The 14,256-nt window shown below is 44.5% G+C and overlaps 1 protein-coding gene across 2 annotated transcripts in view; it reads right to left on the reverse strand.

Moving 5' to 3' along the window:
- Nucleotides 1–14,256, reverse strand: part of SAMD4A (sterile alpha motif domain containing 4A) — a 265,144-nt gene that overhangs the window by 19,018 nt on the left and 231,870 nt on the right. For both annotated transcript variants that reach the window (XM_049767169.1, XM_049767180.1), the window contains 4 exons: nucleotides 13,977–14,063; nucleotides 9,353–9,683; nucleotides 6,035–6,120; nucleotides 582–700 (listed from right to left, as the gene is read on the reverse strand). In XM_049767169.1, the coding sequence (XP_049623126.1) occupies nucleotides 582–700; nucleotides 6,035–6,120; nucleotides 9,353–9,683; nucleotides 13,977–14,063 (623 nt within the window). The remainder of the gene's footprint in view (nucleotides 1–581; nucleotides 701–6,034; nucleotides 6,121–9,352; nucleotides 9,684–13,976; nucleotides 14,064–14,256) is intronic.

Consider the following 14,256-nt stretch of genomic DNA (forward strand, 5'->3'; position numbering starts at 1 on the left):
CAGATTAAGGTAATGGGTTCTAAAGTATAAGGAGGCTTATTTTTAACTGCATCCCAGAAGCTGAAGTACTATGAAAAATCAAGAATTGTATGCTCTACCCTTAGATTGCAGCTTAGACCAAAATAGACTTGCACTGGGCTCGTCACCCGGCCACTGACTATAATTAGCTTGTCTGCAGCTAGAATGGAGAGGAGAAATTACACTACCACTTTAGGTGCTGATGGAACAACCCATTTTTGTCCTTTCAGGGCCCCCATGTGTAGATAAAACACCAAGTGTTTGCTGGCACCATTAAATCACATCCCCTGCTTCCTCCCTGGATGCCTATCTGGACCAGCGCCACCACGCTGACAAAGTACACAGAGGACTAAGAGATCCCATTCAGCTTCCTCCGGGAATGCTTTCTCTCTTCCTGGCCCCACCTGTTTCAAGAATGCGATCTGGAACTTGCCACAGGGAGGGAGGGCTGGGGAATACAGACTAAGGATGTTCTGCCCTAGTCCTATCCCATGAACCCTGGCTGTGGGCAGTGAGATACTGGGGAGCCCCCGCGCATTCCCAAGAATGAAATTCCAACCTACTTTCTTTGCTGTCGATATCCTGATATGTCTAGAAGGGTTTTCCGAGGGAAAGACCGAAAGAGCTTCTGCACCTGCTGTTTCCATGACAACAATCTTTTTTTCTGGGTCTCTGTAAATGCCTGCGAAAACAAACAGGACTTTTTAATGGGTGACGCAGACTGACATTAGGAGGAGAAACATGCAATTAACAGGGGAAAACATCAGTGTCTCTGCAGTTGCCATTTCTTCACCTGCTTCTTGCTTGGTCCAAACAGCAGTTAGTTTCATCTGGGAGCTGTCTCAACTGAAATTCTAAGTTATCTGACATTGGCCGTAGCTGGTAAGGTGCATACATTAAGCTTTTGGCAACCCTCATTTTGGGTTGCATTTCTGGCAGACTCCTACCCCCTTTACCTTTCTCCTGACTCTGTACTTTATTTATTAACCCAGAATGAATTGCAAAATTGATTGTTGAATACTCTGGCTTTTGCAGGCCCCCTGCATTTTCATAATCAATGGAAATGCTAAACCACTCTAGAAATCAATCTGCTTGATGAGTGTGGTGACCATCGTGTGGTCTACAGGGTTTCAGAAAGTGAAATCTAAGCTGTGTTTTAGGGCTTTGCTGAGAAATCTCCCAGTTAAGGGCCCGCAGACCATCCACTTTTGCCACATGCCATCCTGACCAAATTTTTGCTTTGTTTGCTGAGAAAAACAATGTGTACGTTAGGTGCCATTCTTAAGGATTTTCCAGTAAAATTCATGTTTAGAATATTCAACAATTTCTTTAAAACACGCTTGCTTTTTGGATGGGGAAAAACACACTTCTGCTTTTTTCATGTCTTTGGGTACAACCTTTGTACCTAGGGAAGAACTTTATAGATGTTAAGTCCCCAAGACTCTGAAAACCTATGGTATAGTAGAACTGCTGGGGATCATAAAGACATTGATTCATAATCTTCTACCACATACCCAGAGGCCAATGCAACAATGCTGGGGTCTCTGGGGGTTGTGTTGATAGTTAAGCACACTAGCAGTTGTGCTGGCAGCCCCTGATGTGGATTTATGATCTAGATGTTGTACATGACCATACATGCTTTACATAGCCCCCATCAAGTGCCTAAACTTGGGGCTCACCTATTCTGAGAAATCCAAGAGTGTATCGATTAGCAGTAAAAATGATGGAAATAAAATACCAAGTCATTTTGTCAATAAGACATGAAATCCCTTAAATAGCAGAAAATGATTGCTTAGCGTAACTGGCTCTGGGACTATTTCTCATAAAGGAAACAGTCCTGAAACAAAAGCAAAATATGACAGCTTAATTTTCTCCTGGTAACATTTTTATCTTTAAGGACTGAAACACAGAGCTACATAAGAACTCTTCTTAAAAGTAAAAAGATGTTAGTCATTTTGTTAAAACAAAACAAACAGACAGAAAATATTGACAACTAGAAAGTCCCTTTTTCTTCCTAAAAGGCCTTAGCCAGAAGACTCCATTAAGGCCATCCATCTTGGACAGTTACCCACCACTGAGGAACTCAGTATCCTATTAGAGAAAAAGGTACAGTTCCCCTAAAGTTGCATGGCAGGATGGTCTCATGGTAAGGAAATGCCGTTTTCCTCATTTGTTGATGATGCTCAGTGAAAGATCTAAATTTTAAATTATTATTATTATTATTATTATTATTATTTTGGGACACATCTGGCTATGTCAAGTGCTTAGTCCTGGTTCTATGCACTCAGAGATCACTCCTGGTCAAGCTTGGGGTACCATATGGGGTGTTGGCATTGAACTCCAGGCTGAGTACAAGGCAAGTGTCCTACCAGCTCACAATGAGGGTTTTTAAACTGTACCTCAGTATCTCTGAAAAAAGCAAAGACAAACATTTTTTGCTAAACTAATAGCCAGATAGTTTCCTGTGTGGTCCCAGGGATCAAACTCAGGGATTCATGTACATGAGATACATATTTTACCACTGAATTACATACCTGGCTCAGATTTTTCTTTGGACTGGCTTGTTCAGATATTGAGTGAGGACACATGATTGTGGGTACATGACAAAGGAAGCAGGAGGGGAGCCAGATTACTGGGTCAAATTCATCATGCAAATTCTTCCTCCAGATAAATCATTTAAAAAGTGGTGAATAAAGGATCAAAAAAAAAAAAAAGTACAGGGCCCAGGCACTTGCTTTGCAGGCAGCTAAATCTAGTATAATCCCCAGCATCCCTAAAGTGCCCTGAGCATTGCCAGGAACACTACCAGGTCTAGCCCAAATGCCCCCACTTCAAAAATGATGCTAATGGTGTCAAAGAGACACTGTAAAAGTTAAATGGTAGCACACAAAAAACCATTTACAACATTTAAAGCAGACCTAGCTCTGAGTAATATCTTGAGCATGCAGCTCTAAAGATATTATATCTAATATTTATTTATATATTTATTTATTTTTGGTGCATACCCCAGCTCTTTGATGACAGACTAGGAATTTCTGTGGCACTTGGAGTTCGATAGTCACCTTGAATTCCAGTCAATCACTTCAAGGTCCCACAAATACCATACTCTGAAGCTAGCCTGAAAGACAACTGACCTGCACTTCTAAATGATAAAGGAGTAGCAGGCTCTTTCAAGACGTGTGTTCAGAGTGCTTCCAAGGACACCATTCTGAGAAGACAGCTCCCAGGGTGGCAAAGCACAGCCAAGACGATGGACATGTTTACACCCTCCCAGAAAGGTCATCTCCTTCATTCAACACTACAGCATCAGGCTCATATACTTATGGGTTGCCAATAGGAGTGAGCTCTTTGGCTGTTCCTAGTGTGGGGGCCAGATTGAGTCAGTCCTGGAAGCTGCCACTGGGAGGCTTGAGAAAGAGTAAGATCCCGGCAAGCTTCCCTGACCTCTGAAAGTTGTGTGTGCCTGCAAAGGAGGAATCCACAATGGCAGCTTTGCTAGGGGACAGCTGGGGCTTCACCTCAGCCCACTGTGGGGGCTGACAGCTGAGTTGATCTGTAGTAGTTTCTGCAGGGGCTGGAGGGGAAGAAAGTCTCTACATTCCAGATGGCCCAGACACAGCCAGTCAGTCAGTTCCGATTCCTCTATTCCTGTCAGGCCCAGACCAATAAGTCTGTCTGGAGAAAGATGGCTAAGACGTTTCTGTACTAATACTCACCAAGGGGGACAAAGATCTCATCTTTTCCAGAACTGTCTCAAGATGGCAAGGAGGCAAGAAGCCTGGAATTATAATTCAGGACGTGGAGTGATTGGCCTCAGAAATCCAATCCAAAACCATCTGGTTCTTCCTTTTGCTAGTCTAGGGAGTCATTTCCTCTCTCTTCAGGGAGGAAGGTATCCTGTCTGAGCCAACATATTCCTTCAGTCTTCTAAGGATAGGTCTGTTGGTGCTGTGAAAGACAGTTCTGTCTCTCCAGCCCTAGGAACCTTCCTGCAGAATGGAACCTGTGCCTCCTCAGGGTTTCACAAGTAATATATGTTCTGCCAACAGAGTATAGTCTGAGGCCATGGAAAATGAAGTCATAAGTGTTTACTTGTTCATTGACCTAAAATAATAACAACATGTTTTTGACAACATTTTCCCCTTTCAAGGCAGCGCTGGTCCCTCCATCCTGACATGAATTTCGGTGAGCATGAGCTCCTTTCTGCCTATGACTTTCAATCAGGGAGGCAGCCATCAGCTGCAATCAGAGCCTCTTGTCAGCAAAGGAGACCACAGGGTGCCATTTTTGCACTGATGTTGGGAGGAAACTTGGGCATGTTGGGAGGAAAAGGGGGGGGGGACAGAAAGGAGAGTGTGAGAAACCCAAACAGAGCAAGTATGGAGGTAGGAATGTGAGAAGGGCTAAACCACAGCTGGGGAAGAGACAGTCTGGAAATGTGTGGACTGTTCCATGAAGGCAGTAGGAGGAACCATTGTCTTGCCTCAGTGACAGATGTGAGGGGGGTGAAAGTAACTTGTCCTACATCTTAAAGGCTCACAGTGGAAGTGAGAGTGTGAGAAATAGCAGGTTCTGGTTGGCCTTATCACCAAATTTACATGATCTCCCATGAGCCTCTTGAGTCCTCAAGCATTCTTCTTCCCAAGAACATATGGAGCCCCCAGACATGCTATCACTGCTTTCTCTGCATTCCCAGAGACTCTGCCACAGAGACTCTTTGGCTCTCCTTTCTGGGTGCAAGTGACTGGGAGAAAATGACTGTTGCAGGCCCCGGGCATGGTATTGTTTCTCCTCTGGGGTATATTTTATAGGCTATATCACTATAAAGAGCTGTTTCCTTTGGGCTTCGCCTGCTTTCCTTACCCAAGCTTTTCAGCCAGAGACAGTGTAGGTGTCTGATAAATACACCATGGAATGAATGAGTTTCTCAAACTCTTTCATGGGTTCTGTCTTTTTCTCCATCCTGTTTCTTCTGTTGGTCAAATCAAGGACAGTGTCAGAAAGGGCCTGAGAAGAGACAGGGAGAGACACACAAGAACTCCCTGTGCCAGAGGCCCTCATGGAAGCACAGGAAAGAAAGATCTGTAATGTGAAGGGTGGCAGAGCCAGCCACAGGGGCACAGGAGGCCTGGGCAAAGAGAAGAAGGACTGGTAGGGACCAGAACCTTCTGCACTGAGTATGTCCCCTTAATGGGGCTCAAAGGACTGCTGAGGTTCTAACCTCTACTCATCAAAGGTAAAGAGACTTTTTGGACTTTATTATCTTATTCTCTTCAAAATCACAACACAATCTACATGTCATAGGTTTAAAGTCTTAAGCTGTGACCTTGTCTTTCTGTTTGGAGAGGGGAGGCCCAAGGATCCAAATCTTAGGATGGAAGTACTAATCCATCCTCACAAGTCTCCAACTGCAGCTGTGCCCAAAACTGCCTCAGTCTGTGAAGAGGATGGCTCTCACTCTGAGAGCTTGGTGGGCACATAGCCAGCCTGCCTCCATCCTCCTCCCAAAGGACATATGGCTAAATACACTTCCTATAAAAATCACAAATCAAAACACAGCAGAGCAGCCATCAAACCACACACAACACAGACACAAACACCCATGACTGCTTTTGCTAACTCTTTTTTCCTCTCTCCCTTCCTCTAGCTTTCTGGAGCCAGAAGTCAAGACACACATTTTAAAAAGCCCTGGAAACACCACAGGATATGTGGTGGCTGCCTGGGCACTGTCCCAGGCTCAGGGCCTCTTCCAGCGTCAGAAGCCTCTTCTTGGCACACCTTCATATTAGAGCTGTAGCTTCATATGGAGATGAATCATTGGTCACTGAATGATGAGACAAGTTGTGTTTAGGTTTGAAGCCACCACAGTTTGTTCTGCCCAAGCTGTAATTAATGGTCAGGTATCCCTCAAAAACAAGTTATTGGACACCAAAATGATCACATCACAGAAACTCTGAGACCCGTTTCTTACGCAATGAGTCAAAACAATTTTAGAAAATCTTTCATCACGACTCACCTCATGAATCAGACACTTGTCTATAAGCTGTAAGTAGGAACTTATATTTTCCTCATCGGGTCTGGAGACCAAGAGCTGCGTGCACACTGTGGATTCAAACAAACACGACAAGATGAATTAGACAACTCACACCCTTCATTCACCCCAACTCTCAGATTCCCTCCGAACTTTGAAGAGGTATGTGTGCCTGTGGCTTTGACGTAAAATTCACATATAAGGCCAGGAGCTAACTCATTCCACTGAGGGCAAAGTCTCTGTCAGCATGGGGGTTGGGGATCCGGTGCCTCAAGGAGCCCCTCAGCCATTCCAGGCATACCTTTCTATATTAAGCCTTCAGCAGCTCTATCCGAGACAGGCACCAAAGGAGGAAGCATGTAGTAGTGGCCTGAGTTCTAGCTTTGAAAGAGGTTCGTTTTTTTTTTTTTTTTTTTGTGGAAAGGGAGATCAAGTCATGAAAAATTGTGGCTTTGAGGGGAGCCATCTGCCTGGCTTTATGAATGAACTGTGTACCTCATCCCTAACAATGAAGCTGGCACCTCTGTGAGGATGGGAAGTGAATGTGTGTTCAGGAGAAGAAAGTCTTTGACAAAGACCCCTGAGGGCTTTTTCTAAAAATGTGACCTATATTCCTACACACACAGATTCATCCACACACCCCATAAGTGCAAGCAGAAGCTGACAGGAGATTGTATGTGGGTAGAGAATGTTTCTCAGGGGATATCTGCATTGGTGGGGCGCACCCTGAACTCATCTTAACCAGAAGGTGTTGAGCAGGCCACAGAGAACGTTGAGGCCACAGAGAGTTGAGGTCAGAGTTAGAAGTAAAAATGCCTGGAATCCAAATAATGGATGTAATGTGGACATCATGATTCCTTTCTTGCCTTATAGGACCAATTTGCCACAGAACCTCAGGAAGAACACTTCTTTGACATTGATTTTTCAGTAGAACTTTAGAGAAGCAAAAACTGGAAACCAATTCACTGTTCATGGATGGAAGCCCTGTTGGATAAGGGATGGCTGATACACAGAAGGGAACTCTATGCAGCTGCTAAAGAGGAGCTGACACTATTTGTGTTGCTCAGAATATTGAAAATATGTTTGAAAAAAAAAACAGCAGAATGACAGGAAAACCAGTATTTTAAGATGTTAAGGTTTGTAGTGGTCACCTGTAAGGCAGGAATAGATGGATGGTTTGGGCAAGGAGGAGGTTATTTTTCACTTTCTACCCCTGAGTTTAATTTTTCTTTTTTCTGTTGAGCATGAATCTATCTGAAAGTAGTTAAATTTTAAAAAGAAGTCATGCCAAAGACGTGTGGGTCTCCTGAGGCCTGAGTCTCTGTGTGTGGGTCTTATCTCATGAATAAGTTTAGGGAAGGGTGTACTGTGTGTCTGGGTAGTCACCTCCATATGTATCAGCGCCCATGCGCTCACTGTTCTTTTCCTTCACAAATGAGAGTCCAAAGAGGGAAGAAAGGGTGGAGAATGGGGAGAGGAGAGTTGGCGGAGTGATATCAGCCATCAAGCTATGGGTAACTTAGTTCTGTTGACACTATAAATTAGCACCTCTGAACCAGATTTCTGTGGGTTAAGATGCTCTAAGGTCTAGAGCACAAGCTTTGCATGCAGGAGTCCTGGTTGATGCCTGGCACGACCTTGTCCCCTGAAAACCACCAGGAGGGACCTGACCCCCGAGCACCACCCAGTATGGCTCCCAAATAAAAAAAGCATATTTTTATGCATTTTGTATTTTAGGACATGCATTACAGAGTTTTCCACTACAGCTACAAAGCTCAGACAGCCATTGATAAAAAATGTAGTTCTTTAAAATGATCCAAAATGCTGAACATCAAATAAAAGAAAAAAAAAAAAGGAAAACAAAACAAAACAAAACCCCTCACATTGTTTTACCTTCCTAAAGGAAAAAATCTGGCATCTATTTTTGTTTTGTTTTTGTTTTTGGGCCACACCGGTGATACCCAGGGGTTATTCCTGGCTATGTGCTCAGAAATCACTCCTGGCTTGGGGGACCATATGGGACTCTGGGGCTCAAACCCAGGTCTGTCTTGGATCAGCTGCATGCAAAGCAAATGCCCTACCGCTGCACCATAGCTCTCGCCCTTTTTGTGAGGGGGATTTACGAGTAATTTTTTTTTTTTTTTTTTTTGGTTTTTGAGCCATACCTGGTGGCAGTGCTCAGGGGTTACTCCTGGCTGTCTGCTCAGAAATAGCTCCTGGCAGGCACGGGGGACCATATGGGACACTGGGATTCGAACCAACCACCTTTGGTCCTGGATTGGCTGCTTGCCAGGCAAACGCCGCTGTGCTATCTCTCCGGGCCCACGAGTATTTTTTTGAATCAAGATTTTGTGGGAAACGTTCCTTAAATGTTTCCAGTGTTGAATTTTCTCCAGAGGAACGTATACTAGGATCTAAACCTCAGAAGAGGCACCATAGGGGGGCCGGGCGGTGGCGCTGGAGGTAAGGTGCCTGCCTTGCCTGCGCTAGCCTAGGACGGCGGACCGCGGTTCGATCCCCCGGCATCCCATATGGTTCCCCCAAGAAGCCAGGAGCAACTTCTGAGCGCATAGCCAGGAGTAACCCCTGAGCGTCACAGGGTGTGGCCCAAAAACCAAAAAAAAAAAAAAAAAAAAAAAAGAAGAGGCACCATAGGAGGCCAAAGAACCTCTGTGGGGACAGAGAAATAGTACAGTGGATGGATGCTTGTTTTGTTCGCAGCTAATCCTAGTTATGATCCCTGGCATCCCTTATGATTACCTGAGCCTCACAGAAATCCCTGAGTGCAGAGCCAAGAGTAAGACCTGAACACCAAAAGGTGTGGCCCAAAATAAAATAAAACAAAAAGAACACATCTGCCCCCAGACCTCACCTGGCTCTGGTGAGAGCTAGTTTTACCTGAGGACAGTGGCTCAGGGAGGCAGAGAAGGGTGCGTGTGTGTGTGTGTGTGTGTGTGTGTGTGTCTGTGTGTCTGTGTGTCTGTGTTTGTGTCTATGTGTGTCTGTGTTTGTGTCTGTGTGTCTGTGTGTATGCCTGTGTGTGTCTGTGTGTGTTTGTGTGTGTTTCTGTGTCTGTGTGTATGTGTGTGTGTGTCTGTGTGTGTTTGTGTGTCTGTGTATCTGTGTGTGTCTGTGTGTGTCTGTGTGTGTGTGTGTGTGTGTTAAGGTAAAGGCCTCTCTGATGGAAATGTATCAGAATTCAGGTAGAAATGACTGACTTCAGGGCTGACTTTCCTTACCTAGAAGTGGGTCTAAGGGCCTTTCACTGATGCCCCAGGGGGACTTCTTATAAGCTAGTTTTACCTTTCCCCATAACACGTGTAAACTGTCCCGGGAGGTCCCCCTCTGGCAGAGGGGCGATCGCCAGCTCCCCATCACAGCTGCTCAGCTGGTGTGGTTGTAGTCCGCCGCTGGCTCCCACAGAGGCTGAGGCTGTGGCTCCCGGAACAGCCGCAGCATCTTTACAGTCCGGCCTCTGGCTCTCAGGTCCCATCAGTGAAGTCTGCGAGGTGGGGGGCTCCCGGTGGCGAGCCTCTGGGGTGCTGCTTGGAGCACTGTAGGCCTTGATGGGAGTCAGGATCATTTGGTGCAGTTCCTGGAGTGGGGCACGTAGGCTGCCCCCTTCAATGATGTCCTACGTGGCCAAAGGAAGAGATATGTTAAACAAGGAATAGGCACCTCCAATCTTCCCCAGAAGGGACTTGGGTGGTCTCTGCAAAGTAACCTTTTCTTTGTATTCTTCTAAGGTAAGTCCGAGTGACAAAACTTGGAAAAAGCAGATGCATGGCAGATGAGAAAAGAGACATGATCTAAAATGATTCGGGTTCATTTCTCTCCTGAATAGGTTGGTAGCTTTATAGAAGATACATTTATGTGATTTCCACATACACACTTGAGCAGCAGAATTATTAATGAAAGCAGTATCCTATCCTGAGGATGAATGCCTACTCATCCACACTTTGGTCACCTCAGGAGATTAAGACACAAACCAGAGAAGTAGTCAACAGCCCAGATTCAGGACAGAGGTCAGGAAGTTGATTTCTGACACTGCTGTGTAAACCTGGGTAAGTGGCTTAATCTCTCTGTGTCTCTGGATCTCCAGTTCTCAAATGAGGGCACCAACCTACCCTCTTCACATGCTTCTTCAACTGTTAAATAGAGGTAGAGTGTTTCAATGTCCTGGGCACTGTGTCTGTCAGGGGACATGGCAGAAAAGGCTTTGAGTACACTTACGGAGTTAACAACCTACCCTGAGATGAACAGTCATCTTGCCAGACTGAGGTACAGGCAAGGCTGCCATGAGGAGGGGCTTTCTCAGGGAAAGCATAGGAACAGAAATCTCCACAAGTACAGGTTCAGGATCCTGGGGGAGATCCCTGTAGGCAAAGGCCATGCGTGGGCATAGGCTGGGGTGGGGGTGTGGGACTGTGCCTGGAGTATGCAAGAATCAAGAGGCAGCCAGGGGAAATCAGGGGGGTGACACATGTCAGAAATTCACTCAGGGGAGAAGCATTTACATCTGTCTATTACATTATAGTTGTCTATGATATGACACAGCTGTCTACGTTATAGAATAAAATCAGATTTTCCTGTGCATACTTTGATATACCGAGCATTTTCTTATTAAAAAAAGGAACAATAAGAGGATTCTGCTTGGCATTCAGCTACATAGTGGATGCTCACAGACACACAGGCAAAAAGACTGAGGGCAAACCAGTGGTTTGAATCCACCAGTCCATGGTAGCTGTGGCTGTAGAAATTTCCTGTAATGCACGCAAGAGTAATTGTCGCAGCATGCACGCAATGTCTGGATCATGTAGCAGTGCTATTATAAATGTCAATGATAGAAATATAGTATTTGAACTCTGCCTTCATGGTCTGTGAGACTCTGCTTCTTTTTTCAGCTGTCCCTGGGTCTAAAAGGGTTTTGTAAAAAAAACCACTGGGCCACACATAGATGTATGGCAGGGCCTGACCAGGATCCTCAGAGGGCAGGAGCCAAGGGGTACTCACAGTTCATCTACAGAGCACCCACTAAATTTGGTCCAAGGCAGCTGTTTGCTAAATGTTCATTAAGTGTGGGGAAGTCCCTCTTTATGGCTTCTATGACTACTTGTTAATTCCCTGGGCAGGGTCCTGTGATGTCCTGGGGGATGTTCAGGTTCTACGTGAAGTCAGAATGCTGCTGCAGGCAAGGATATCAGAAGAGCATCATCCACTGCCTGATAGAGGTGGCTATTGCTAATGCCAGTCGATGGGCCCATTGGGGTCTGTACTAGTAGGTGAGTTAGAACAACTTACGAATTACACCCTCACTGGAAATACAGAAAGGAGTCAGCACCCAGTGAGGCACTGTAGGTAGGATGTGTCACTTGCGCTACTGGATTCTAAAGGGATAAACACACTGGGGTCTGCTGCTGGGGATCCTGAGGTCACCTAAGCTTGGAACTCTCTCCCACATTGCTTTTCTTCTTGGAGAAACTAAGCAAACTCATGATTGCTTTTCTCTTGACTGTCAACTTCTCTCAGACTTAGTATTACATTTGTCATCTTTTTAAACATCCTTATTCAGTGGACCAGGGAGAAAATATTCTTTTGTGGAGTCAAAATTATTCTAGTGTAAAGTGTAGGATGCAGAAAAATGTCACCCAAGCATTGGCAGTGAGAAAAAGGCAGCATTAAGTCAGGGCCACAGAGCTACCTTGTTGTCCTTGCATTTATAGAAACTAATTCAAATCAAGGCCATGGAAAGACAGCTAAGAGAAATTCCATCTCTTGTTCAGTGGGTGTTTTTCCTGAATGATAGAGGGTAGAAATTAGCTTCCAAAGAATGTTCCAGAAAAAAGGGGAAATGATTCTCTAGAAAACTCAGCCATTTCATCCTTATATCAAAATGGTTTCTGACAAATGAGGAGACAATTTTTAATGTTCCCCAATTTCTTAAAAATGGCACAGACAGGCCAAAGAGACAGTACAATGGGCTTGGAGCTTGCCTTGTACTTGTAGACCTGGTTTCAATTCTCAGGAATCCCAAGTCCTCTCAGGCATGATCCCTGAGCACACAGCCATAAAGTAAGCCCTAATTCTGCAGGGTGTGGTCTAAAAAACAAACAACAGCCAACAGGGGAAAAAGGCATGGATTTGAGATCTAGCTCAATGCTTGAATTGGCTGCTTTGCTTTGCAGGTAGCCTGAGTTCAACCTCCTGAGCACTTATGTGAGATACTCCTGCCCTTCAAGACCTGAAATAGCCTCAGTGCTCCTCTGGGTGTGGTCCCCAAACCAAAACTGATAGAAAGAGTTAGAGGGATCAAATTATTAGACCAGCTGTCTGGTAGAGGAGTTAGCATAAAACAAAGGACAACAGTAACTTGAGGCCCAGTGATGGGTCATTGGTCATGTGTAATTCACTCTAATTAAGATCAGGCTCTTGTCAGACTAAGCTACATTGTCCAAGCAAATTTCAATGTCAAATTGATCCTCCTTATAAAGTTATACAAATGCCTTAAATGTTATGTGTGATAACTAAAACCATCGATTTGTATCCATGCACACATGTAGTGAGCAACTTTTTGAAAAGACCCCTAACATGTTTATATGTTCACAATACTCTTTCTCTAACTCCTCTATACCAATCCTCCCTCCGCCCCCACTCCCATGGTTAGTTGGGATTACTACAAGAGGTTTTTTTACTATGCAAGATTCATAGTCAATAAATATAACAGAATTTCCTACTCTCACCTCCTCAAAGTCTCCAGTGTCCAAGAATCCCAGCTGGGGACTAGATCAGGGGGACTCTTATATGGAACAAGGTACCTTTGGTGAAATCTTAAGCCCCCCATGATATACACATGAATATCACCAGCATGATGTCTGGATACAAAGTGAGAAAGGGAACCCTTTTAGGCAGCCTCATTCCCCCCAAAGAAAAAAAGTGTAGGCATTAACTGTTTTTAATAAATAAAAACTCAAAATTTTATTCAATGTTTAGCATTTTTGTTAAAATTTAGCCTATCTGAGTCATGGACAACATTCTGTGGGTAAGTTAAGGTCTGAAATAATTCTCTTGAAACAGCAGTATATTCATCTGCTGAATAGTTTTAATGTCCTCTAAGATATCTTAGACAGAGTATATATTCACTCAAGAGGCAGTTTTTCTCAAAAGTAGACTGTTCCATGGGCATAGACAAAGTTTGGGCAAATGAAGCCTATCTGTGCAATTCCTACACTGTGCTGTGCTGATTTCATCCCAGAGCTCGGAGCTGCAGTATGTTATGTGAATGCCAGACCCGGGAATGCATTCAAAATGGCGCCACCCAACACTGAGGTTAGCACAGCTTCACTGCTCATAGAATGCCAGACATTGGAGTACACCCAGGAAGATTGTTTGTTTGTTTTAGGGCCACACCCAACAACACTCGGGTTATTCCTGGCTCTGTGCTCAGGAATCATTCCTAATGGGCTGGGGGTGTTGTTACCATATGGGATGCTGGAGCACTAACCTGTGTTGGCTATATGTAAGGCAAACATCTTTCTCATTGTACTATTGCTCCCACCACATCCAAGCATCTTCACTGCCAAATCAACTCTGTTTTTGATTTTGGTAGAAAAACTATTCACTACCATTCCCTTCAGCCAATCAACAATACTTTCGACTGGGAGTTTTCTTGGTCCTTTTCTTTTTTTTTTTTTTGGTTTTTTTTGGGCCACACCCGGCGGTGCTCAGGGGTTACTCCTGGCTGTCTGCTCAGAAATAGCTCCTGGCAGGCACGGGGGACCATATGGGACACCGGGATTCGAACCAACCAACTTTGGTCCAGGATCGGCTGTTTGCAAGGCAAACGCCGCTGTGCTATCTCTCCGGGCCCTTCTTGGTCCTTTTCTACCCTGTGAAGGATTTTATGTTCCCTTGCTCCACTGTGACTTACCCTTTCCAAAGACTTCAGGAGGTTTTGTCTTTCCTTGAGCTTCTGGATACTGATGACAATTTTGTGTCTTGCACCTTTGGTAACATTCTGTAATTAAACATCATTTTAAAGAATTAACTTGGAGACTTTCAGAGGCTATTTAGTATTTATACCTCTAATGAACTTACATCTCCAATGTGCAGATCAGTCAATATTCATTTGTATCTACTCCTATACAAATATTCATTTGTAACTCATTTAGACACCCATATCATACTGACTTACACTTTTCTGTGTCTTG

Source organism: Suncus etruscus, chromosome 2 (assembly GCF_024139225.1).
Source record: "Suncus etruscus isolate mSunEtr1 chromosome 2, mSunEtr1.pri.cur, whole genome shotgun sequence".
Taxonomy (NCBI): domain Eukaryota; kingdom Metazoa; phylum Chordata; class Mammalia; order Eulipotyphla; family Soricidae; genus Suncus; species Suncus etruscus.